The sequence below is a fragment of the Pogona vitticeps genome, chromosome 3 (genome assembly GCF_051106095.1).
Source record: "Pogona vitticeps strain Pit_001003342236 chromosome 3, PviZW2.1, whole genome shotgun sequence".
Taxonomy (NCBI): Eukaryota; Metazoa; Chordata; class Lepidosauria; order Squamata; family Agamidae; genus Pogona; species Pogona vitticeps.
This window is the reverse complement of record NC_135785.1, coordinates 188,306,269-188,334,192: the sequence shown is the minus strand read 5'-3', so window position 1 is coordinate 188,334,192 and position 27,924 is coordinate 188,306,269. Positions and strand designations below refer to the sequence as shown.

Genomic DNA, 27,924 nt, shown 5'->3' with positions numbered 1-27,924 from the left:
TATTGTCAGTGGTTTCACTCATTGGTTAGTCACATGGAAAGGCTTGCCAACAATTGCCCAAAACGTATTTTGCCTTGTATCTCTAGTTTTTAAAAGACTGGGGGTTGACTTTTTCCTAAAAGATTAAAATCCTGGCCAGCTGATGGACTAAATGGGAATGGGGTATATAATTAAAACCCTGTCAAAACCTGTCCATCTGGATAATATGGCAATATCACACATTATATCTAAGGCACTAATGCATCTTTCAAACAGTTCAAAAGGCCCTGCTGCAGTACCCAAGAACATCCATTTTTCAAAGCCAGAAGTAGAATTTCAGCTACTTCTCATTTCCTCTCCCCCACCATAGCTGTGATGATTCTGAAGAGAAGAGGTCCATGCTTGTCTGTAAACTCTACACGTGAGCAAGAAAGAAAGGTTACTTACCTGTAACGATGGTTCTTCAAGTGGTCATTCTGTGAATTCACACAAAGGGTTAATACCAGCGCCAGCGTTGGTCCTCTCGGAACATTCTCTAGCTGCAAGAGAAAAGTAACAATGTTTAGGACTACCCCTACTGCGCACGCCCAGCCTAACCGTCCCTCAGTTCCATTTGTCCGCCACAGGTACCCGAAGTTATAGAGATACCAGTGACAGACAGACAGAGGGGAGGCCGGGCGGGATTGTGTGAATTCACAGAATGACCACTTGAAGAACCATCGTTACAGGTAAGTAACCTTTCTTTCTTCATCGTGGTCTTCTGTGAATGCACACAAAGGGTGATTAGCACGCTTACTAACCGGATGGTGGGCTGTCACTGAAGAACTGATGTTAACACTGCCCTCCCGAATCTTGTCTCATCTCTTGCCCTCATGTCCAATCTGTAGTGGGTTATGAAGGTAGAGGCATTGGACCAGGTAGCGGACCGGCAGATGTCAGGCAGGTCGACGCCACGGAGTAAGGCAGTTGATGAGGCTATAGCCCTGGTGGAGTGGGCCCTAAGTCCTTCTGGAGGATCTCTGTGGTTGAGCTCGTAGGCAAGAGCGATGGTAGATACGAGCCACCTAGAGAGTGTCGACGGCGAGGCCGGACAGCCCTTCTTTGGACCAAAGTAACAGAGAAAAAGTCTGTTGGCCTGTCTAAATTCCCTGGTCCTAGAGACATAAAAAGCCAGGGATCTCCGAACATCGAGCATGTGGAGCATGCGCTCAACATCGGTAGCCGGAGACGGAAACAAGGTTGGCAGAATCAGTGGCTGATTCACATGGAAGTCCGAGACCACCTTTGGGAGAAACGACACGTCCAGATAGAGCATAACCTTGTCCCTGAAGAATTGAAGGAATGGCTGATCAGAGCGAAGCGCTGCTAACTCACTCGCCCGACGAGCAGACGTGATAGCCACCAGGAAGAGTGTCTTCAAAGAAAGCATCTTAAGGTCACAGGTAGCCATGGGCTCAAAGGGAGGCCTAGAAAGAGCATGTAGAACCAAGTGAAGGGACCACTGTGGAAGTGGTGGACGAACAGGAGGTCGGAGATTAGAGAGGCCTCTCAAGAACATCCTAACGGTAGGGTGAGAGAAAAGCCGGGAAGAGGGTGAGGCTCTGGGTTGGAAGAAAACAACCGCTGCGAGGTACACTTTGATAGTAGATATAGAAAGGTGAAAGTCAAACAGGTAACGGAGGTACTGTAGAAGCGTGGAAACAGATACAGGGGATGGAACGAGATCCCTCTGCTGGGTAAATTTCAAAAAACTTTTCCACTTGTACGCATACAAGCGAGACGTGGATGGCTTGACGGCGTTAGTCAAGACCTCCTTGATTTCGGGACGATCCTCCACGCTGTCAGATGGAGCGTTTCGAGGTCCGGGTGAAGGACTTTGCCCGCCTCTTGGGTCAGCAGGTCTGGCCATAGCGGAAGGGTCGTGGAGTCCACAGCCATCTTGACTAGAGTGGGAAACCACACCTGCCGAGGCCAAAAGGGTGCGATGAAAATGGCCGGAGTCATCGAACGTCAGAGTTTGACTAGGGACCTCTGTATCAACGGAATCGGTGGAAACATGTATAAGAGGCCCTGGTTCCATGGAATCATGAATGCGTCGCCGAGAGAATGTAGGCCGAGGCCGGCCCGAGACGCATACGTGGGGCATTTCGCATTGTGAGGGGATGCAAACACGTCCAGCACTGGGGTCCCCCACCGGTGGCAAAGGTCCTGGAAGATCAGAGGGTTCAATTCCCATTCGTGTGTCTGATGTTGAAGCCTGCTCAGAGTGTCTGCGACTGTGTTGTCCTCTGTGGCCACATGGATGGCTACCGGGTAGACATGGTGACGGTAACACCACTCCCAGAGGAGGATGGAGAGGTATAGGAGTGAGTGAGAATGAGTTCCTCCCTGCTTGTTGACATAGTGCATTGTGGTAGTGTTGTCCGTCACCAGCTGAACTCCGCGGCCGTGTAGCAGTGGAAGGAAGGACCTGAACGCTTTGATGCCTGCAAGTAGCTCCAGGTGATTGATGTGGAGCATGGTTTCCTGTGGGGTCCAGAGGGCATGAATGGTGTGATGGCCGCAGTGCGCTCCCCAGCCGGATGGACTGGCGTCCGTTGTGACTTGAGCGGTGAGATGGAGTGGACGAAAGGGCCGGCCAACCGTGAGGTGGGGTGTGTACGTCCACCACTGGAGCTGTCTGACTAGCTCCGGCGTGACACGAAGACGTTTCCTCTGGCTGTCCACCATAGGGTCGAAAAGAGCCAGGGACCATGACTGGAGCGACCGTAGCTTGAGGCGAGCGTGGGCTAGCACCGGTGTTGTAGAAGACATCAGGCCGAGAAGGTGCTGGGCATGATGGGCTGTCACCCGACCACGAGGCTGGAATTTTCTGATGGCTCGTTGAATCTTGTGTATTCTCTCTGGGGGGAGAAATGCACGACCCTTTACGGCGTCTAAGCAGACCCCTATGTATTGTACTGTTTTGGAGGGGACGAGCTGAGACTTTTCTTTGTTGACAGTGAGACCGAGATTGCGAAGGAGATACAGGATGAATTTTGTGTCTTTTAGGGATTGTCTTCGTGACGTGGAGACCACTAGCCAATCGTCCAGATAAGGATAGACGTGGATGCCCCTGAGACGAAGGTAAGCTGCCACTGGGGCCATGACCTTGGTGAAGGTTCGGGGAGCTGTGGACAGGCCGAATGGCAGGGCCTGGAATTCGTAGATTGTGCCCTGAAAGATGAACCGAAGAAACTTGCGGTGGTCGGGGTGAATAGTGACGTGAAAGTATGCGTCCTTTAGATCTATAAGGACGAACCAGTTGTTTTTCTTCAGCAGGTGCATGATGGACTCTAAGGTGAGCATTCGAAACCGTCTGGGTCGCAGGTAAGTATTTAGGAGTCTCAGATCGAGGATGGGCCTTATGCCTCCTCCTCTTTTTGATACAGCAAAGTAGCGGGAGTAAAACCCGCGTTGTATGTCGCGAGGTGGTACTGTATAGATGGCATCCTTTTCCAAGAGAGATGAGATTTCTTCCTCTAGCGAGGGATCGAAGGAGGAATGATTTATGAAACCTAGCGGAGGAGATTTTATAAACTCCAGCTGGTAACCGTGCTGAATAATCTTTAGAGCCCAAGTGTCGGTTGTGATGGCAGACCAGTTGTGAAGAAACGGCTGAAGACGGGTGGTGGGTGGTGAATGGGTAAAAATGGGGGGCCGAAAGTCAAAGGTACTGTTTTTGTTTCCTTCCAGGTGGTTTAAAGGATTGGCGGCGATGAGACGGACGAGGCCGGTATCCCTGGTATCCCTGAACAGAAGAGGAGGACTGTCCGGAGCGTTGTTGAGGTAAGTGCTTATAAGGACGGTATTGTTGAGAAGGTTGTTGGTATTGGCCGTAAGATTTACGCCATTGGGGTCTTCGCTGTCTAGACTGAGTTTGAACAGAGTAGGACTTGGCAGTCCTCTTGGCTTTGTGGAGGTCCTCTAAGTGGGAGTCGGTCTTTTCATTGAACAAGCCGCTAGCGTCGAAAGCGAGGCTCTCAACTTTCGATTTGACATCATCCAAAATGTCTGCAGAACGGAGCCAAGCGTGCCTCCGGATGGTGATGGCAGACATAAGAACTCTAGCAGCAATCTCTGCTGCATGTCTAATGGAGAGACGCTCATGCTTGGATACCGTCTGAGCCTCCTCATATGAGTTTAGAAAAGCTTGCCGGGTGTCTTCAGGTATCATTTTCAGCCCTGGCAAAACTTTAAGCCACAACTGTTTGTGATAAGCCCCTAATACAGTCTGATAATTGATGACTCGGAGCAGCAAGGTGACAAGGGAGTAGATTTTCCTGCCGATGATTTCCAGTTTTTTACCCTCCTTGTCAACGGGGGTAACGTGAGCCTTGGCAGATGGTCTTGAACAACTTGTTTCTACAATGAGTGAGTTTGGAATTGGATGTTTGAGCAGAAAATGGGTGTCAGCCCCATGAATTTTGTAAAAGTTCTCTGTGCGACAAGGAACATTGGGAGTATTCGCAGGCTGAGCCCAGAATTCCTTAATGGCCTCCATAACCACAGGCACAAAAGCTATACTGGGAGGAGCGGTACTGACCTTTTTAATGTCCCCGAAGAACAAGTCTTCGCCCGGAGGTGAAGGAAGGTTCAAGTCTAGTTTCAAGGTTTTAGCAAGTCTGGACATCATCTGGGAGTAGCAAGAGAAGTCCTCAGATGGAGAAGATGCGTGAGGATCCCCAGTGTCTGAAACCACCACATCTCCCTGAGGCAACTCGTGAGGTGGCAGGGGTGGGGGTTGTTCTTGATCAGAGTCAGAAGACTGCTCTGTGGACACCTCATCTGGATCCGAGGAGAAGACATCCCTCTTCTTTTTTGGAGGTGGTCCCTCGATGCCGACTGACGCTGTCGGAGGTCGTGGTGGGACCGCAGTCGGCGCCGACGTCGAAGGCACTGGTTGCGGTGCAGGGGCAACCGGTAGCGAAGGTGGTTTATCTCCGATTCGGATAACTCGGCGCCGACGTCGAGGACGGGTGGACTCCGACGAAGAAGACAGGTAAATGTACCGGATCTTCTTATGATACCGATCTCGAGATGCGGACGTCGAAGACGAGGAAGGAGACCTCGAGCGACCATGTCGACGTCGATGGTGTTTACGACGCTTGGGTCGGTCCGAGTCTACTGAATAGGAAGAAGAGGATCGACGTCGATGTTTGCTACGACGTCGATGGGATCTGCGCTTCTTCCTAGAGCGTTTGCGCTTCGAAGATTTGGAGTCCGAACGATGGGAAGAGTCGGACTGGGTCGAAGCCCGATGCTTCTTCTTCGACCGTTTTCGTCGAGGAGACTTCGACCTCGAGCGGTCGGAGGAAGGGGACCGACTCGGGGAGCGATGTTTCTCCGTGCGAGGACGTTTGTCTCGAGGGGATTTCGACCTCGAACGCACGGGTGAGCAAGGCGCCTTGTCTCGTGGAGATCTCGAGTCCGAGTGTACGGACGAGATCGACAAGGGAGACGACCCCTGGCCCGCAGGAGATGGGCTATGTGGGTCAGAAGTGAGACCAGTAGTGGCTCCGACTAGCTGGCTCGGCGTCGGGGAAGACATTCCCGCTGGTAGCACGGCTTCAGTGCGTCGAACCGGAGGTGGAGCGGGTGCGTCGGACGAAGCTTCGAAGCATCTCGACAACCCCTCGAGAATCGGTGAAGGTATCGACCCCGAGCTCGGAGAAAGTCGAAGAGACGTCACCTTAGGCTTGGCGGATGCCTTGGTTCTCGACGTTTTCGACGGTTTAGCTTTCGGCGGAGCAGGGGCCGGGGGCTCGGGATTCGAAGCAGGAGCGGCCGATTTCGACGCCGCGGACTTTTTCGACATTTTCGAAACTTTGGAGACCACCGATTGTACAGGAGCTGCTCGGGAAGTGGAAGCCATCTCCCCCTCCGAGGGCGCTGTGGAAGACAATGTTGACTCCCACAGGTGAAGTTTAAGGCGCTGCTGGCGGGCCTTAAGAGCGGCTTTAGTGAAAGCTTTGCAGTGTGGGCAAGTTTTGGAGTTGTGCGATTCCCCAAACAATACAAACAAGTATCGTGGCCGTCCTGGTGGGGAATTTTGCGATCGCACACCACACACCTGCTGAAGGGCCCGGACGGGGACATAGGGTGGTAAGGCACCGACGTCGACTAGTTTAAGGGAGAAGGCAAAGCAGTCCGTAAGCAGTCCGGGTGAAAGCCAGAAGAGAATAAGCAAACCGATGTCGTCTAGTTCAAAGGAAAAGCGCGCGAGGGTAGTCCGTAAGCTAAGCCAGGTCAAAACCGAGGAATAAAGGCCAGATTTCTAATAGAATGCAGCTAAGAACGAGAGGCTCCAAACCGCTAGGCGGAAAAATGGAACTGAGGGACGGTTAGGCTGGGCGTGCGCAGTAGGGGTAGTCCTAAACATTGTTACTTTTCTCTTGCAGCTAGAGAATGTTCCGAGAGGACCAACGCTGGCGCTGGTATTAACCCTTTGTGTGCATTCACAGAAGACCACGATGAAGAACCTCAATTTTCAATACAGTGGACCCTCAACTTACAGACGACTCGACTTACAGACTTTTCGAGTTACAGACTTCTCTGGCCGCAAAATTTAGGTTTGACTTGCAGCCAGAGAATCGACCTGCAGACCAGAAAAAAAACAAAATGGAACAAAAATGGGGAAAAAACGGCCTGTTACGGGATTAATTGATTTTCAATGCATTGTAGGTCAATGGAGACTCAACCTGCAGCCACCGTTCCAATACGGATTAATTCTGTAAATAGAGGGTCCACTGTAATTTCAGATTTTCCAGCTCCAGGTTAGAGGCAGCTGTCTGCAAAATGCCCTGTGAAGCACTTCCTGTGACATCATCAGATTCTAGCCTATCATTGGTAGGCTTAACAATCAGCATAGGCAGCTGGGTCTGGGAATGACCATTTAATTTTTCCTCTATACTCTCTGGAGGAATATAAAACTGGCAATTCCTAGTGTCATCTACCTGGTGTTCTTTGGAGTGTAGAATGAGCTTCAGGACAGCTGCCAGCCCCAGAAAGGAATTATAGCAATACAGGAGGTGAGATGAGTTTTGAAGGGTAAGGAAAAGCAATTGTATTCCTGTTTCCTTATTCTGGACACATCACTACATGGAAGAGATACTTTCTGAAACCATGTTACACATCTTTCTTTAACTCCCATAACAATGCTTACCATAAATTAATTACAACACTTTGTTAGGAATTCGAGCAAGGAAAGTCCTTTCTAGAAATGCCCAAATGATAGACATTCCTTCTGGAAACACTTTGATATACACTCAGCTGACAGATATTCAAGGAATTCAGCTCATTATTGGAGTGAAGGCTAAACCTTTCCATTAAGACAGGGGTGGGTCCTTTCCAGTCTCTAAGCTATTTTTATGCTGCCACAGTTGATGCCGCCGCCACCACCATCACAATAAGTGCTGCTGTCAGCATCACAGTGCTATCAAAACCCAGTGCAAAGGGAGGAGCCATTCAGCCTCATAGTCAGCAAGGTCCTGTGGTTTGTGGGGGGGGGGGCACAATGGCATACTTCTGCATCATAAAGAAAATTAGCCACTGGGTTCTGGAGGCAATTGTGGTGGAGAGGCCCTCTCCTTTAGACAAACAGCTCATGAGATAGTAATAGGTGATATAAGAAAAAAAAGTTCTCAAAAGGTTATTGCTTTATTTATTTGCATCTTGCACAATATTCCGGTATGCTTGTACCATCATTCTATATTAGGCATGGTCAACCAGCACAGATCTGTGAGCTGCACAAGCCCTTCTCTGTATCTTGGGAGTGCCATGAGTTCTCCCTCCATTTCTTTCTTACAAAAAATTGCTTCATCTTTTACTGAAACGCCCCTGTTGTGCCCTCTAGTGCAGTGGTCCCCAACCTTGGGCCTCCAGCTGTTCTTGGACTTCAACTCCCAGAAATCCTGGCCAGCAGAGGTGGTGGTGAAGGCTTCTGGGAGTTGTAGTCCAAGAACATCTGGAGGCCCAAAGTTGGGGACCACTGCTCTAGTGGACAAAAACACTTTTTTAGAAATAAAAAAAAATCAGGATGTACATAGGGCCAAGGATGACGGGTTTTTTGTTTTTTCAAATCATGGCAGAGTCACCCCTGCCTTGACAGAGCATATAGAGAGATGATGTTTGCACTTTCGTTTTCAATCTGTTACCTAACAGCCACAAAGAACATCTTTTTCATTGCTGCTGCAAACTGGACTTGATATTTCCCCTGAGCTATGCGCTGTGACCATCCCGTCTCTTTCATGGGTGATCACAGACAGTACAGATCCCATCTGTGTATATCTGCCTCAGTGTGCTTCAGTTACATTCTCATTTACTGTGCTACTGCCCTGTCAACCAGGACGGAGAAGGCCTGCTGAAGTTGTTCAGTCTGAATAATGTTTTTAACCTTTTCCCTTCTGAATAACTAGAAATAATTTGAAAGCATGAATACCTCTTTTGCTCATCTCTCTACTGCACACCATCAATTTATGTAGAATATCTGTATCCTGTCCTATCGTAAGATATTTTGTCATACACAGGGCTTCTGGCAACAAGATGGCTGTTGTTTTTACCAACAGGGTTTACCAATGGCAAATCCTGCAGCAGAGCCTTGAGAATACTAAAGGAATCCCCATGATTGACAACATTTCAGTTTATTTACATGGAATAATGAAGGGAAAGGGAGAGCAAACAACAGAAAACAAGGCATAATTCCTTCAGAGATACAGACTGAATATTTTATAACTAGAAGATAGCTTCGCTTTCTTGGCCATATTTAACTTCATGTGCATATACAAACATGCAAGTCCTAATCCAGTGAAGCAGCTCTTATGTAGCATCTCCTAAACCCCCAATGTTTTGTTTTATTGCTATGGACTATATTATAATAGGGAACAGGATTCATATAAGAGCATGAAAAATTAGTTTTGGGGCTACATCATCCACAATGACTCAGCCGGAATAGTCACTGTTCATATTGAGAAGTGTGTGTGACTAGACAACAAAGTTATCCCAGGCTGAATTGGGCTAAACAGGGTCACTTCAAAGTGTTTAGAAGAATCCCTAAATTATGCACTTCTTCGGGTTCTATCAAGGCAAATGCATAACTTTTAACTCTGGAACCTTTGGTAAGGGTTTTACTGTAGTATAGATTCATTAAAGTCATGTAATATCTACTCTGTGATACTCTGTGATACTTAATTATATACGTACAGGCATTCTTAAACAACTTCTGATGGGAAACAAAAAACAGGCTTATTCTTGCTCAGCAATATTTATTTCAGACAATTAATAACTTTCTAGATTTTGCTGTTAGATGTTCAGAGTATATATATGGGGCCTTGCTAATTTTTAACTTGTCACTGAACCCTAATATATATATATATTTTCTTACCTGTAACTAAGGATGAAATGTATATATATCATCCTTAGTTACAGGTAACCAAAAAATATTTTTTTTGCCATATATATAAAATCTACCTAAAAAGCTTAATAGCACAAAACAACATAAACAATACAATTAAACAAAATGTGTATTTTTTATAATTGTTTTCTCTTTGTATAAATCCAGCTATTTAAATGATTAAATTAAAAATATAAAAGACATTGTATGCCCATATACTGAGATGGAAGCTTGACTGAACATAGTAAGTCTTAATTTTAAGTAAAAATGTATAGAATTGCATGATAGTTTTTCAGATTCCTTCTTTAATTACCTGGTTCTAAACCGGGTGCGCGTCCCATTTCCTCCGAAGTGAAGATCTATTTAATTTTTCTGCAATGTTTCAATTTTCGCTCAATAATTATTTCAAAAGTTTGTCGTTCTACAGTTCACGCCTTCACAGAGCTTTCTTATTAAATATTCTTTTGATTTTTCAGCAATATGTTTCTCAAATTATTTTTGTTTGCATCACTATATACTTACAGTTCTTCTGCTAGCATCTGGGGCAATTTTATGCGAACTCATTTGGACAACACTGAAAATTCTTAACACAAGCCTAACAAAAGTCAGGGCCAAACTAGATTGGGCAACTGTTGGCTTTGGCATGCCTCTTCCCCCAGAGACTAACCCAGTGGCCTAGTCTTCTGCCATAGGAACACAGAGCAGTAGACCAGGCCTCTGAAGAACACTTTTCAGTAGGCTATACAGCCAACTTACCAGGCTGCTGGGGGAATGTTAAAGAAACGTGGTTGTACACTGAGCCCTGCTGCAGTGGCATGCAGGGCTACCTAAAGTTTGGCAGACCAGACCTCTTACCCAGACTTTTGACAAGGAAGCAGTGTTAAGAAAGGAGCCTGGTCTACCTGCATCATATGGACACATCAGACCTTCTCTGATAGAGGAAAAGTCTACTGGGGATGCTAGACCAGGCCTCTGGACTGGACTAGAGCAAACTTCTCAATAGAAATGGTGTGTTAAATTTTATACGTCACTTTTTTTAAAGCTCTATCAGTACTGTTGATCTCTGGTGAAGGAGGGGAAATGGTGGGAAGGTGTTCAATATTTTCACATCGTGAATAACGAAGTGGAATTGGAGACAAAATTTGCACTGCTTAAACCAGGTGCCAAAACTGCACATTACAGCTCAGTCAAAAGGGCACGGATTGTATGATTTCCTTTTGCTCAGGCCAGCCAACCCCACCAATTTCTTTCCTCACTTGCAACACAAAAGTACAAACTAAAGTGTGAATTGGCAGCACTCTCTTCCCAATTATGTGGCTGCTGGAAAGAGACTCCTCCCCTCCTGCCCCTTTTCACAAGCCTACAGTGCATTCTGCAATTCAGAATGCAGTTGCTTTGTCTGTCACTCAGTCCACACAGCCCACTTGTTGCTTGTTCCACAGATCTCAGTTACACAGTGCCCCACTTGTATACAGGATGCTACAGGTCTAAATCTGTGATGGGAGTCACATCCAAACAGGAAGGAATAGGAGTTTATCTTTACACCAGCCATGCCCTGTCATGCTTGCTGGAATTGTTTACTATCTCTGGTCGTTACTTCACTCCTGGCTTAATGCAACTGAGGTCTGTGGTTGAAGTATACAGTATATTTATACATGGCGATATGTGCAAGCTGCCTCGTTAAGGAATTTGTAGACAGAAAGCTGAGATAGGACACTGCAGCAGAGATGGATGAGACCATGACGGTGGCTCATAAGACGCCTAAGGTGGAGAGGCATATGTTGTTTCCTAACAAATGGGTGAGCAACATGGAAGGAGGAAAAGAATAGTGAGTTGCTAGGCAACTTGAGGAGTGGAGCTTGGGAAGGAAGATGCATTGCAGAATCCTGCCAGAAGGCTTCATTTCTCCTTTCTTTGAGGTGGTTTTTCTTGTATTTGATCTGAGGCGAAGGAGCCTTGCGTAGATACTTTAGCAGAAGTTAGCTGAGAGATGCTTGCAGGGGTGCTTTAGGCAAAGTCCAGCAAGGATGGCTTCCCTAGTTTAAATGGAAAGAATTTTGAGCGATTTCATTAGCTGTTCCCATCTCTGAAAATGTCACACAGAAATGGATTATCTGCTCCAGCATCTAAGTCAGGGAAAACTGAATTAATCCTTCAGAAGCTTTTCCAGAAAGATTTGCTGAACTCACAGATCACAAAGCCAATATAAGGATTAGGCTATTGGCTTTGCCCCAGTGAGATCCTGGTTATAATCTTCACCATCATGAAACTTAGTAGGTGGTCTTGGGAAAATCACCCTGTTCCAGCCTAACTTACTTGCTATGATGTTTGCAAAAATAAAATGTACCTTGAGGCAAATGCAGGGAGGAAATTATAACATTAAATTGCCTTGGAACACTCTGCTTCGGTTACAAAAAATGTATCCATGTGCAAAGTGCCGGATGTAAATTTTTTTAAAAATACAGTTTGTTTACAGGTAAAAGCAGAGGTAAAGATACTAGATTTGCTAACTTGAGCTGTAAAGTGAAGATTTTCCTAGTGGAGTGTAAAAAAAATAAATCCCATAAACAATCTGAAGCAGACACAATTCAGGAGTCTGAACCTGTGATGGGCAGAAACATGTACAACAACAAAAGAAGTGACGAATTATTCACTTGGTGGAACCATATCAGAAATTCCTAGAAGCAGTACTGTATAAGATTTCATTTTATAACCAGATTCAAATAAAAATATTCAAGAGAGGTATCTACTGGCAATGGGGCAACACTCCAAAATCAACGAGTGCAGGCAAAACAATAGCTAAAGTGCTTTGAAATTGTAACATTCAGTTCTGGCTTAGCAGGTGTTCCACGTGCACTGAAGGGAGCAAATCCCTTTATATAGCTCGGGACATATAATATTGCATCTCTTTAGTTTTTGTGGATAAACTATATGCTGATACAGCATTAGGAAGCAGCCTTTAATGGTGCAGAAGGAACATGGAATTATTGCAGTTGCCTATCTACTATGTTTTCATTGGCTTTTTAATGTGTTCTGTCTTTTGGGTTATTTTAAAATAACAACTATGTTCCCCGAGTCTTGGGAGATTAGGAATGTAAATACATTTTAGTTAGTAAACATACACATCCCACATACGATTCCCAATAGTCACGCTTGTACTGAATTAGTTTACAGCAGAAATAAGATTTTAATTGACTGAGGGCTTATACAGACTATTCTCCAAAGGGAGAATGGTCTGGACATTTTTTTGTTGCTATTGCACAATTCACCTGCAGTCCCCTTCCATGTTCTATCCATTCTCCAAGGGACAGAAATCAGGAGATAGTCTCATCTACGAGCTTGTCAGTTGCACTGCCATGTCTGAAAAATTTTTCAGACCTGACACTGACTGACATGACAGTTCCCTCAAATCTTCGGTAAATCTGCTGGAAGCTGTGGGGAGAGGAGCGTACAACCTCACAGAATACTGGAGAAATAAGAGCAGCCAAATCCTTAAGGAATTTTAATTTGTCTATGTTCTGCCAATATAAAAACCTAAAAATGCTACTCCACATGAATTTAGAAAAATTAGTCTCAATAATATGAAATTGGGTGTGGTAAGTCAACTTGTTAAGGACCACAGTGTCACCAAATATCAGAGAAATCTGGCGGAGAATGGCTAAGTTACAACAGTTTAGATATTATCTTTTGATGAATTACAGTCCCCATCTGAGATTCTTCACTGCCCCTGCCTCCGTACTTGTGTTACCTACTTTCAGAAATTCAGGTAATGTTAAAAAAAAACACAAAACACCGTAAAACAAAAGCACATTACAGGGGCTTTCCTTCAGTGATTGGTTTCCCTACCATTTCAAAGTTCCAATTTTCATCAATGAGATACGAACAAGTGCCAAATTCTTGAAGCAGGTTGTTCTTCAAGACAAAATGGCAGTTCTTGGATAGAGCAAGCTATAGGTATAATAGCCAGAATGTGAGGAAGGCAACTTCTTTTATATGTTTGTATGTTTAGGATGGGGTGAGAGAACAGATGCTACTATACTTAAGTTTTGCATACATATGTTTATACATACACAGGCATGCATATACTGTATCCATACACACCACATAATCTTTTTGTGATGCTGTGTGTGTGTGTGTGTGTGTGTGTGTGTGTGTGTGTGTGTGTGTGTGTGTGTGTGTGTGTGTGTGTGTGTGTGTGTGTGTGTGTGTGTGTGTGTGTGGTCAGGATATGTGTAGACAATCTTCTGTATGTAGGTACATCTGTGAGAAAGAGAAAGGTGTTGCTAACTGGTGTGTTGCACACATGTTAGAATTATATGTAGGAGGAAGGAGGCTGCTGATTTGTGTGTGTCAAATGCAGAGGAACATGACTGGGGAATCGGTTAAAGACATGGGAAAAGAGTAAGTACATGGAGGGTTATATTGTGAGCCAGTGCAATATGTGAGATAGCAGAACCTGGCCAGTATCATGATCAGGTGGGTAGAGCATTAAGTCTCCCCGCAGAGCTTCCACAATCTGACTTGCTCTTGCGTAAATTGGAGATCATCTATATCGTTTATGAAGGGCTTTATTGTTGCAGATAAGCTCTGAAAAACTTTTTGCACAAGTTTTGGAAAAGCTCCACTGTATACACAACAAAGCACTGCGCATGAGCTCATGTTTTCTGCTTAGATGAGAGAGATGTTAGGGTGGGTACATTAATTCCTATTTCAATGGGTTCACATCATAAATTAATTCTTGCCACCCCAATGACACAAAAGTGTAAATTGATGAGGACAAAGGGAAACATGAACTTACATTTTGGATTTCTTTCCTCAAGTGGACTCATGCCCTCTCACAACACTCCTGTTTTAGACAGATGTCTGCAGCATTAGTTTATAATAAACCCTTTTTCATTACTCTGCTGTTGTGCTGGAATTTTATTCTATTGCAAAACATTTTACAATGCCTTTCTTTTGGTCATGTTTTAATTGTCATCAGCTACTTCAATTGGTATTAAAACACCAAAAGCACAGCTATATCATCTGAAAATCAATTAATCAATCAAACATTCAGTCAATCAATCAGCCAGTCAATTCCCACAGCACAAAATTCCTATTTCCCAGCATCAATATTTCACAATGTCATCTCTAGGCAAATGTGGTAACTTTGACTGGATAAACATGTATTTCACGCCCAGTATGCCGGAGAAGTGGCTGTACGCGTTTTCTTTTCAATGCTACAAACAGTAGTCTAGGCCCTGAAATTGTAGACAGAGCTCCTTGTAGTTGAAGAGAGAATCTTGCAGCATTTTAAATCTCCCCATGAATAATTTTGTGCCACTCACTTTGGACCTTGTCAGGTTGAAAGGTAAGCGCGCTTATCTCCCCAGGAGTGGTCTGTGACATTAACAAGAAAGCTGACAGGAGAGGAGTACTGATTGTGAACAGAAAAATGACTGGAAAAGCTCAGGAAGCAGAAAAAAGAAAACAAGAAAGGGAAAGAGGATGGATTGAGTTTTGTGAGCAAATAGGTCACGGGAGAGAACTAGATGGGTGAGGAAGAAAGAGAAGGTAGAAGTGGATCTCAGCAAAGATTGGCAGGCACCAGGATAAACAACTGTCACCCTACACTGAGGAAATTTTAACTATGTTCTGAACACATTTGAATTACATTGTACTGAGGCTTAACAGTATGGTAAGCAGTTACCACTGGAGTTATGGTTTGCTGGAGGATTATATGTATATATCACTTTTTAAATCCCAGCACCAGACCCATGGGACTAACCTACTGAAGACAGATTGTGTCACTTCTGCTCTTGGCATCATGGGTCACTGAAAAATAGATTTTTTTCTTTTCCTTTATTCTAAATAGATTACAATGGCCAGGACAAAAAAAGAAAAGTACCTCAGTGGCAACCCCCCCCCAACAGATTTTAAAGACAATTTTGTCTCGTTTTGTTTGTAAATATCAATTTAAAAACTAAAAAAAAAACCACTTCAAAGCAAAATGGTGCTTGTTTTCGACTATTAAAAGTATAATCTAACAGCAGGAGAAGAACTACTGGTTAGCTCAGTTTAGGTCTCTGACTGAGAAGCCAGAGGTTGAGAGTTCAATTCCCCACTGTGCCTCCTTGAGTGGGGCTGGACTTGATGATCCATAGGGTCCCTTCCAGCTCTGCGGTTCTAAGGTTGTTATAAAGTATAAGAATCTCCATAGATTCTACAATAAATCATCATTCTATGTGACCAGAGTGTCCTGTCCTAGTGCATGAGAGTTGAAATAAAGGAAGCTGTGAGGTAAAAATTAAATGTTATATTGGTACTAAGAAGTGGAAAATATGATCGAACAGAAGACAAAATGAGAATAAAGCATAGAACAAAAGTAATGCAAGGAGACTGAACCAAAAAGGGGGAGGAGACCCCAAGGATGCCAAGAATAAGCATGGTAGAAAATAATTAATAGAATAAATAGGATGTGGTGTGGGGGCAGGGAGAGGTGTGTGAGAATAATCTACTTCCGCAGACATTTTTGTTACGCATGTTGATACAGACATACAGACACCACAGAAGTGATCCAATGTTTGCGGAGTTTGTTTGGTTCCAACCCCCAAATTTTCTCTCCTAAAAGAATGAATACCAAAATTGGATTAATATAGTTTTCAGGATGGTGTAGCATTGGGTGGTTGCATGGAAAATGCAGCATATTGATACCAATTCTTCTTCCTCTGTCTCTATATTCCCCACATCTATCATTTATTTTTTGCACTTTCTGTGACTCTGATGCCGACTGTGCAGAAAACAAACAAAAACAGTTTTCAATTCATCATAACTCCTTACCCTTTGAATCTCCTCCTCTGAAATTTTGCAGGTTTCATGATTAGTGATACCTCAGTGGTATTTATCATTTTTATATAAATTGCTGCCACCACCACAAGCCATAGGTAGAAAGGGGAAGTACTACTTCCTCAGTTTAGACATTCTGTTCTATATATCATGTTCATAGCAACTGTGCATAAATTAGCTAAGGAGATAACATTCTTTTTATGAAACCCCTCATAAACTCTTCTTGCACAAAGCACCTTGTACCAAGTTTTGTGAAACCTGGAAAACGTAACACTTGGAGAAACAGCAACTAATAATAATAGCCATGTCATGGCAATTTTGATGCCCGGCAACCCTCTCCAGGATTTTCCAGGTAGAGAATATTCAGAAGTGGTTTACCATTCCCTTTTTCTAGGGGTGTCCTGGGACTGTGCAGCTTTTCATCCCATTATATCTCCAAAAAGTTACTGGCAGTTTTCTTCTTCTTCTTCTTTTTAAAATTAAATTTAACAGTGCACAGCTCACAAACCCATTTGTCTGAAATTTGGTAGTTATAAATCTGCCATAAGGGACAGCTATGCGTGTAAATTTCATCAACTTCTGGCAAACGGTGAAAAAATGGTATAGCTGTTGTTTTCTGATACTAACCAAAGGAAGGCATGAAGATCGGGATTTTTTAATTTCAGATTTGGATTTGAATGAACGTCTTTTGTATTGGTCTGAGATGAATGGGGCTGTTTTCTGAACTCTGGAATTGTAGACCAAACTAAACCCTGTGCTTGTTGCACAGTCACAGTCTACATCTCTTTCCTTGGCACAGAACTGTCACAATCTGGTGAAGACAGAGGCACTCTGACTGCTGTAGAGTGAGAGTCTGCAAACAATACACCCCTATGTGTAGATCAAACATTGTTTGATCACACTGGCACTTCAGGCACTGCCACGTAGAAAAGAACAGGCAAAAGTGCTGATTTTGTAATAGAATAAAAACAAGCTAACAAGTTCTCAGGAACCTACATCAACTTCTGGAGTGATCAGGCAACTGGGATTTCCCTCTTGCTCCTCATTCTAGTCTCATGTCTGCTTCCATAAAATAATAATATTATCTACTGGACATTTGCACAACTTCTCAGCTTTTACTGTCATATTCGACAGAAGTAGTGAGTACAAGAATATGCCTCACACTGAGTTATACTTGTCCATCCAACCCAAGCCTATTGATTCTTAGAAGCAATAACCCTTTATTTATTTATTTATTTATTTATTTTATTTATTGGACTTATATACCGCCCCATAACGCTACAAGCACTCTCCGGGCGGTTTACAATTTTAATTATAAAGGCTACACATTGCCCCCCCAGCAAGCTGGGTACTCATTTTACCGACCTCGGAAGGATGGAAGGCTGAGTCAACCTTGAGCCGGCTACCTGGGATTTGAACCCCAGGTCGTGAGCACAGTTTTAGCTGCAGTACAGCGTTTTAACCACTGCGCCAAGAGGCTCTTAATGGCTGGCAGATGGTCTTTGGCTCCTCCTTTAGGCAACAGAAGTCTTTCCCTTACTTCTTGTTATATTCCATGTAATTGAAGGCATTAAGGATCACCCTCAGGAGCCATTAGGATAGTAATTTCCTTAGGGCTACTAACTCACCTGATGGCACTGCCAATACTACGATATACCATGGATATAAAAAAAAGTTGATTTGTTTTCTGGATAAAGCACTCATTTACTACGTTCTGAACACACATAACCTTTTACATATGTGGGATCTAAACACAGAACACAGGTAGGTGCAAAAATATTGAAGAAACATTCCCTGTCAGAATTGGGTTTGTTTGGCAGCATAAAACGTAATTCCCTTATCTTTTGAGCACCACTGCAGAAAATGATAAATGTGGGATTCTTCTCACAAGTCACAATAGACAGCACTGAACCATTTGTTCCTCTCCTATTATTAGACCAACTACCCACTTATCATTTATCACCCCTTTTGCTATTCTGGCACCACCCATTCTGCTTTTTCTATATTTTTGATGCTGGCTTAGAACTGAAGGTGAAAACAAGCAATGTAACTTCAAGAACCAGACTCAAGGCACAATCTTTTAAAATTGGACCTTTAGGCTATTTATTTTTTGTTTGTTTTTCCCTTTCCCCTCCTTTTCTTCTTCATTTTTCTTTAATATTGTTTTTATGCACAGTAAAAAATAATTGGGAGCCCCTCAGACACTGTGAGAAAATAACTTCAAGCAAGAGGTGATCAACAAGTGTGCTAGACCAGTGTCACTCAAAGGCAGTAGAATTTATTGCTCCTCTCCTACAAGTCCAGCAAATGTCAGATTCTTCTTGCCCTTATCAGCTCCACTGACAACACGGGGCTCATGGATTCAGCTTGTGTGACCTCTGCCTTCAAGACTAAGCTCATCTCTGGTGTTGTGCATGCCCACATCTGATGTCTGTGCATTCAACATGTAGATCTGCAGTAAGCATGCAGGCCTTCATATACACAGCTAAGGCTCAAAGAACTAAACAGAGCTTGGAAATTTTACTTGTGTGGACTACAGTTTCCCAAACTGTGTAGCCAGCATAATCTATGCGCACTGTGGCCATGGGATTCTGGGAGCTGTAGCACCCACTTAAAGTAACTTTTTCAAGCTCAGGAGCTGAAGGAATGGAAAAGGGAAACAAATGATTAAGACCAACAGTTCAAGCTTTTTGAAAAGAGACCTGATGGGGCACGAGCACTGGAAACTCCCTAGAGATTTAAAATAAACAGCATTGGCTGCAATCCCATTGCACAGTTACACAAAAGGCTTTCAGTAGCAAATTTCGGTCCCTTAAAAATATCTGTAAACATTATTTGTTTCACACCAAAGTCCACAACTCAGCATGCAACAATGCAATGGAGAGTTCTTCTCAACTTATATCACATTACTGCTAAAACAGATGTTTTTTGTGTAACTGAGCAACACAATTTCCATCACATCTTGAAACTAGTACTAAACATTATGTTTTATAAGAGTGATAAGCTCATTTCCCAAGGTGAGCTGTTTCTCATTAAAGATTCTTTAGACCTTGTTATATGCTGGCCCTTCACTCCACAAACTAGCTTTTTGTCAGTTTTTATTAAGTCATGCAAACTATTGGAAGGATTCAAATCAACTGGGCAATTTTGCTCTGACAGTTATTTAGAGTTGAATTACTTGCTTGAAACCCAGTTTTGAATGGAACAAAAATGTGCTTCTATCTGCTCTTGAACAATGGAACACTCCAAAATTGTAAGGACTGTCACTGTTGATTGTAACCCACTGAAAAGTAAGTATCAGAATATATTCATTGGCAGTCAATTAAAATGTGAAAAATTGTCTTCAAGCCACGGATGTTCTGATCCTTTAGTTTAATAATAGTTTTTAAAAAACCATTCCATACTACATATTCTATGAATGGAATTGCACTTTTGATTCCGGCAGTGAGTATCTTCCTTATTTTCACAAAAACTGATTATAGACCTAGAGAAGATGGTTTTATATGCTTTGTTTCTGCTGGAGCTCAGAAAAGTTAGTTTTTTGGATCACAATTCACTGGTCATGCTAGCTGGGAGAATCTGGTGCCTACAGCCTAAAATGTAAGTCTGCAAGTTCTGATTTTGATGGCAAGAACAAAATACTGTACTTGTCTACAGCAAGACACTTGTCTGGTACAAAGCCTTTAGAGTGTTGTGGAAGTATTTTACATTTCAGATGCAATTTTGAAATGGAATAAAACAATCTTTGGCTCCAATTTAGATTGCTTTACTTTCCTTAAGCCTTCTCTGGCTACAAAGTATGCTCTGAAATATGAATATGTACTATTTTCTGGCTAGAAATGTAGAACTGGACCTCACATACCATGTGATCCCATTTCAGTAGGCCCAGTCTGAATCTATTCTCTTAAATTAGGAAATTCGCCTGAGAAATGTGCAATATACCGGTAGCTACAAGACATGATAAAGCAGTATGAATTCATTTATGCTAAGACGTAAGCAAACACTGGGAATTAAATTTCCACTTGCAAAGCTTCTTATAAATCAATGTGCTGAGCATTCTGCAAGAGTAATGCTGTTAAAAAGGAAGTGTCAATGGTCTACAGTCTGTACTATTTGTTTCTCTCTAGAATGTAGGAATTAACATAGTATCAAACTATGTGACTTCCAAAAATATCATTTAGGGAACATAAAAAGGTCATTTCATGCAAACCTCCTTCCCCGCCTGGACCAGGAAATCCTGTAATTAAGAGAGATGATTTGTCTAGACTCCGTTCTTCAAAATACCTCTAGCTGTTTCTTTTGGGTTTTCTAATTGCGATAGCCACTGCCTTCCTCCCAGACTCCCACGGAAGATGACAGAGTTTGCATATGTTAATTCATTGGCATATATTACAGAATTAGCAGCAGAGCTTAACTCAACTCTAGAGAGCAGAGACTTTTCGTTTTCCAGATGGCATCTTCAATGGCTCATTATAGACAAGCTAATCCAGACAGTCTTTTCATTAACAGGAGCATTTCCAGCATCGCAAAATACCGTCCCTTTACTTGTGAAATATTTCCTTTGTGCAAAAGCTAATGCTAGGCATGGCAGTTGAAAGCAGGGATTTGTTATTGGTTTTATCATCCTTCTACATTTTATACCAGCTACCTTTGCAGAGTGGATCAAATAGGGAAGATGTGTGCACCCCCAAACAATGTCCAATTGACTCCCTGTTTTACTGGTGTTCATGTCCATAGGCCATGGTACTCTGGACTGTCTTAATCAGAGAATACAGATTGACCCAAGCTCTGCAAAGAGACATAACAACCACTTGGTCCTAGAATGTGTCCCTCAGAATTGAATCAGTTTGTATTATCTGTGCTACAGAGATGTTAAGTGCTTTCTTTTCTTTGCTTGAAAACAAACATCTCCAGTTGAGCAGAGCATCCTTCTGTTATGCGAGACATAAAATAAATCTCTGATCCCCAATTGAAAATCAAGCCAGGATGACTTCTTATTGCTCCCCAGGCATATTCTGATTAAAGTTAAAGCCAGGGTTAAAAAGGAATGTGTACTAAGTAAAGAATATAATGATGGTGTATTGAGTGCTGTGGAACTGGGGAAAAAGATGTATCCACGCCTCTGCTCTTACTCACCAAGGCAACTGATACTTCAAGATTCAGTATGAGGAGCTAGACGAGATTTTGTTATGAGGCTAAATACCAAAGCCAGCCAACCAAACATTCTACAGAGAATAGTGTGATTTTTCTCCCCCCTCTTAATCATTTTTCTCGCTTAATTCCCCAGGCTAATGCCTTCATTACCTATAGCTATGGACAAAGCAGTGCCATGTAGCAGCTTTGGTTCCCTACCATGGGTTGAATCCTTAATGTTGGTCCAGAGTATACCCATTGAAATACATGGGGCCTTAATTAGTTATAACTAACAATTTAAAATCATTTCAATGGGGTCCGCTTTAGGTAGGAACATGGTAAGATTTAGTCTCATGTTACACTGACTGAATAGTCCAGTGAGTTAAGTATCTGGAGTTTGATTCCTCCTTGTGCCTCCTGGGAGCAGAGGCAGCCTCTGTCACCCTGGGGAAGCTGCACAGTCCCAGAGCACCCCAGGAAGAAGGGAATGAATGGTAAACCACTTCTGAGTACTTTCTACCTAGAAAACCTTGGGAAAAGTTGCCACAAGTCAGAATTGACTTGACTGCACACAATTATTACTGACATTATGATGTACAAGATTCTAAATCTTATAATGTTACTGAGGGTTCATATTAATATGCAGAATGCAATATGATGGCAAGTAGAAATAGCCAAGTAATAGCCATCCTGGGGATTTATTGGCTACAAGCAAGCACGTATCAAGGCATTTAATTCTGAATCGTCATTCATTCCCATCTGGGCAGATGGGGCATTTCATACCCAGGAGTCACATTATGTTATAGAATTCACATATTGTATATTAGACCTACAAAATATATATTTTACAATATTATCATTTGAACAATTATAAATACTGTCCTCAAGTTTCAGTCATTTGCTGTATATGCTTTTCATTTTTTTTAAGGCAAAATTTTCACCAACAATCTACTGCATCTTGTTACTGGGATACTTTTCTGTCCCTGTCATGCAATGTGGTGGAACAACAACAACAACATGAACAACAAAAGCAGCATGCCATTTTTCAGTTAACCATGATGCCAACAAGCAGATATTCTGTTTGTGAGGTTGGCCTCACAGGAAGGAGGCAGTGGAATTCTTGGCGGGCTCAATAAATATAAGAGCTGTGGACTCGAACCCCATCCACAACCCTTCTGCTAATCCTATACTTTCTGCAGTTGGAACTCCCATGGACTCAGAAAGTACCCCAAAAGTCCCTCAAGGCAAGTTTTTTTAAAACAAAATCTGCCATCACCAACACCCTTGGTTTTAAGGGTAACTTGAGGCGGACAAAACATTTCAAATAGATCAATGGCAATAATGGAATAAGAGGCAGTTACCTAATACGATGAAAGGAATTCCTAGGAAGGTAGAATTGTATTTCCCACCAGTCAGATTAATGATTCCAGCTGCAGTGAGTGTGGCCAGACTCACAGTCAATAAACCAAGAAGACCAAGCCAGGGTTTGCTGCGGACACAGTCTTGCATGGAACAGCAGAGCATGGCCAAGGTGACCACAAGGACCAAGCTCGTAGTCAGGTAACGTTCTGACACCCTGCTTGTCTTTTGGAAATCTTCTTGAAGTGATGATGATGTGAAAGGATACATTGTGACATTCTGGTTGGATTTCTGGAAAAGTTCCACTGTATCACAAAAGTTGGATTCCCATTTTTCTGCCACCATGTCATTGAGGGAGTTGATGGCCTGCAAGTAGTAAGTGAGCTGAATGGCTTCGGCAGACTTCACGCGGTCTTTGCTGTGCACGGTGACCCCACCAAGCTGGTGCCCGTTGTACACCTCCCTGCCATCCTTTAAGTGTGTGATTGGATATGTGATAGCAAAATTAGTCTGATTAGACAAACGAGCAGCCTTCAGTTCCTTCAGAACGTGCACAATGTCATCTACTATGCAAGACTTGTCATTATTTAGGATGCAGATATGGGCAAATGTATAATTGAAACCTGGTCTCTGTACTTGGATCCTGGTCACAGCAGAATGCAGCTATAAGGGAGAGAAAAATATCATTATTTATCATCTGATCTTCTCACATTCAAGTAAGCAGAACAGCAGCAGCCCTTCCTCAACACAATCTGCTTCTTTTTATCTAATCAATAAGCAGGTTTTAATAACTGCAGCAATAATCAGAAGTACCAGTTAAAATTAGAAAGCATTCACTGAAGTTTTTTTTGTAAAAAAATCATTTCCCAACACTGTATCCCATAATTCATTTATGTTTTCGGCCTACAGACACACTATATGTCTCAAATGGTGGCTCTCTCATAGGCCCAAATATACTCACTCCAAACCATAAGTAAGGGACTCTGCATTCAGTTTACAGGTTCTTTGTCTAGTACAATCAAAAAAGAACGTGACCGGCCAAATTGCAACTTTGTAATAATCAGATCAAAATTACCTTCATATCTGATCAGCTTATTTTAAAGAGAAAAAAGAAAACCAGAAAAAAATATATCATTTCTTCTTTTCATTTGGAATGGTTGCATTATCTGATTCAAAAATGACAGGGCTTCCACAAAACTGGTTTATTTGGATGGGCATGGTAGGGGCAGCTGTTTTGATGCAGGAAGATGGGGATGGAAAGTCCTCAGAGATGCCAAACCAACAAGAGTAAGCTGCAGAATACTGACTCTTTGAATTAAATTGAATTGAATTACTATATTGTTGGTTTTACTGTTTTGGTTATTCAACCACCACTAGCATTCCAATTAAAGCAAAAACACAAACAGAAGTATGTACATGTGCAGAGTGTTAGCTTAACACACATACTGCTAGCAAATTAAAAAGTACAAATGGAAATACAGTCACAAAATACTGGAGTAAAAATGAAGTACAAACAAATTAAAACGTGCACACAATTTTAAACAAATTAAGTCATTTCAGTTAAACATACGGGTCTTTATATAATTTCTTCTTGTATTTTGGGAAACTACTGCAAATCTTTCTACTCTATTTGTTATTGCTCTCTAATCATCAGACAACAGGTAATTTTATACTGGTCACCTTTATCTGGTATATCCTCTAGCAAATTCGATATAAACTTTGTCCTAGGATGAGAATATAAGGAGCAATGTAGTAAGTAATTTGGTAAAACCTCTACCATGTGGGCTTCATGTTTACACAGATACCGGGATCTCGGTGTCTGTGTAAACTGCCCTTCTATATATTGTGATGGCAGAGTTTGAAATCAGTGCCAAAAATGCTTTCCTAAAGGGATGGGCTGACAGTTCACATAAATAATTCATCAATCTATGGGATAATTTCAAAAAGCACAAATAAGGGGAAAATAACTTAATTGCATTCAAATCTTGCTGAGCATGGAAATTCTTCAGCTTTCCCTTTATTTATTTATTTATTTATTTATTTATTTATTTATTGATTGATTGATTGATTGATTGATTGATTGATTGATTGATTGATTGATTGATTGATTGGACTTATATACCGCCCCATAGCGCTACAAGCACTCTCCGGGCGGTTTACAATTTTTTAATTATACAGGCTACACATTGCCCCTCCAGCAAGCTGGGTACTCATTTTACCGACCTCGGAAGGATAGATGGCTGAGTCAACCTTGAAGGTCTGTTCCAAAGTTCTTGTCTGTAGGTCTTGTGGAATTAAATCTAAGGCTAGTGTTTTCTGTTACTGACTCAGAATACCGACTCAAGCACACGGATGTACTCTAGGATTTAAGGGAGGGGGTTATATTCAATATATCTTCTACCCACCAACTGACCATCAGTGGCAGACCAAAGCTCACAAATCCCTTCTGTTCATTATATGTTTTCTCTACACAATGGCTAGGAAAAGACAATGAAAGGGTGAAATGTATCTCTGGTGAAAACCTGTGATAACCAAGTGAATGTTTTCGATTCCACAGTAGAGTTACCATAGAGCAAACTATGGACCTGTCCATAGTGTGAAATTTGGTGTGATCCAGCCAGTACTTAAAAGGTCCTTATTTTCAGTGCAATCTATTTTAACTCTTAGTACCTGTCAAAGAAGGCAGAACAAAGAGCCATTTTGCATGTCAAGAAATCGCCCCCAAAAGATTGCATGCCCTAGCTCTGTGCCAGAAATATATGGCCCAGCTCTTAAAGATGAAGAATGAATTTTTTAAGGACAAACACTAGCAGACAAGAGCATCTTTTTCTTCCCATGCCAAACAGTGCTATCAATGAACCATATACCATAACTATATACCAGTGTGGACAGGCTTTGTCTAAACTTCTGAGGTGACAAAGGTTTATGAAGCCATTCTTTTAAATTGCCTTTTTTATTACTGGTATCACAGTTCATTTGGTTGGAAACAACTTGCACCTCTGGAGAAGAAAAATAGAAACCTTTAAAAAAAAATACAGGCCAAGGAATGATGAAGGATTAAAGATGGCAGCTGCCTAAAGAGAAAAAATGGAGGGAGAAGGAGAGTTCAAGACTAGACTAGTGGGTTGTCCCGGTCCCCAGTCATCTGAATGGAATAGCTGGTTCATAATCATCTGAATGGTATGGAATGGCAGGGCATCTGGCAAGGCTTAACGTGACAGCATGTCAAAGAGGCTGATTTTCACTTGGAAGCATACATACACCAAATGCAGAAACAAGCTAAAGCATGAAATCGGTAGAGAAGTCTGTTTCTATGCATGCTAACCTCCACTTCTCTGCAGAGCACAGGATGGGAGGGGTTAAAAATCAAAAATTGTCTTTTAAACACTGCTGCTTAGTAGAGAAAGAAATTGGAAAGGATAGTGCTTGTGAAGAAATATAATTTGCTATTTAAATAATGTGCCTAATTTTGTCTATAGCTACTGTTCTCATGTTACAGTTTCAAAGAGGCCAGTATTAGAACTTGAAAATAATTTGTTCGTGATAAAATAATTACTTTTGCGTGAACAGGAAGAAGATTTTGAAACTAACATGTAAAACATACTACTGCTGTTTTCAAAATTTGAGCTTTTTTAAAAAAAATTAGAAGCATGTAATGATTTTATCACAAACAAATGTGTTATGCCTGCTGCTTACAAACACTGCAATGTTCTTATAAAAGTTAGTTCAATAATCAGATTTCCTAAAAGTCGTTAACGTTGCTTTGTGTTAGGATGGAGGCCGTTTTTCCCCTCACAAAGGGCTGGAAGCAATTTTGGGACAGAATCATAGCATTCCATATACAGGACAGTATAGACATTTGTTACAGCAATTACTGCTTACCCTTACTGTTTCTTCCAATTTTGAACAACACTAATAGAAGGCAGATTGTTTTTAAGTGTAGATAATAATGTGTTTGTCTCTTGAAATTTTGACAGTCTGCAATTTTCATCTATAACTCCCCCCCCCCCCCCCAGGATTGCCAAATAAAACATTCCTAGATATTCTGGGGTGTAGCAGCAGCTACATGTTTTTGTAATTAACCTCTGAATTAAACTAGCAAAGGCTTTAAAAGGTGTATATTATTTACCTATCTGCTCTGTCTATATGCAGAACATAGCATATGAAAATCAGGATTATTTTGTTAGTATAATTTGTAGGCTGCCTTTCTCCTGGTGAACGGAATCCAAGGCAGCTGAAAAGGTTAAACCAAGTAATACTAAAAGCACAATAAATTTCATATATAAAAAGCAGTTAAATGTGCAACAATAATTAAAAATCTATTAATATTAATTTAAAAGCATTTAAAGCTTTAAAAACAGAGTTAGAAAAATAAAAAACAAATAACAACAAACAAACAAACAAAAATAGTATCCAGGGACTCAGTTGTAGTTATTAAAAGCTTTCCTGAAGACATGAGTCTTCAACTTTTGGTGGAAGGATAAAAGGAGCGGGAATGAAAACTAGTGGAAGAAACTAGCAGATATCACAATATCACTAGCAGATAATAGCTTGAAATCACTACCGGTGAAGTGCAAAAACAGAAACTACAAAAACAGGATTACAGTTGAATAACAGGACGAAAATAACGACTACAGAAGAACTGCATAAATTTGACATTGTCAATGAAAAAGAAATACAATTGTTAAAAGATTTTCTATACCTTGGTTCAACTATCAATCCAAATTGAAACAGAAGACAAGAAATGAGACTCTGTTGGAATGAAGGAACTAGGAAACATCCTTAACAATAAAGATGTGTCACCAGAGACCAAGGAAAAGATCAGCATAATACGGTATTCCCAACTGCTACACAAAAAGGTAAAGGTAAAGGTTCCTCTTGACAAATGTCCAGTTGTGTCCGACTCAAGGGGGCGGTGCTCATCCCCATTTCCAAACCGTAGACAGTTTCCATGTTCACGTGGGCAGCGTGACTAGACATGGAACACCGTTACTTTCCCACTGTGGTGGTACCTATTTATCTAGTTGCATTTTTACATGTTTTCGAACTGTTATTGGCAGGAGCTGGGACAAGTGATGGGAGCTCACTCCGTCGCATGGAGTCGAACTGCTGATCTTTCGACCTTGCAGCCCAGAGGCTTTGGGGTTCAACCCACAGCGTCACCACGTCCCAACAATTGCTACATACTCATGTGAAAT

The 27,924-nt window shown here is 42.1% G+C and overlaps 1 protein-coding gene across 2 annotated transcripts in view; it reads right to left on the bottom strand.

The window, feature by feature from the left end:
- Positions 1-27,924, bottom strand: part of PTCHD1 (patched domain containing 1) — a 74,334-nt gene that overhangs the window by 13,451 nt on the left and 32,959 nt on the right. For both annotated transcript variants that reach the window (XM_020789210.3, XM_072994285.2), the window contains exon 2: positions 22,729-23,389. In XM_020789210.3, the coding sequence (XP_020644869.2) occupies positions 22,729-23,389 (661 nt within the window). The remainder of the gene's footprint in view (positions 1-22,728; positions 23,390-27,924) is intronic.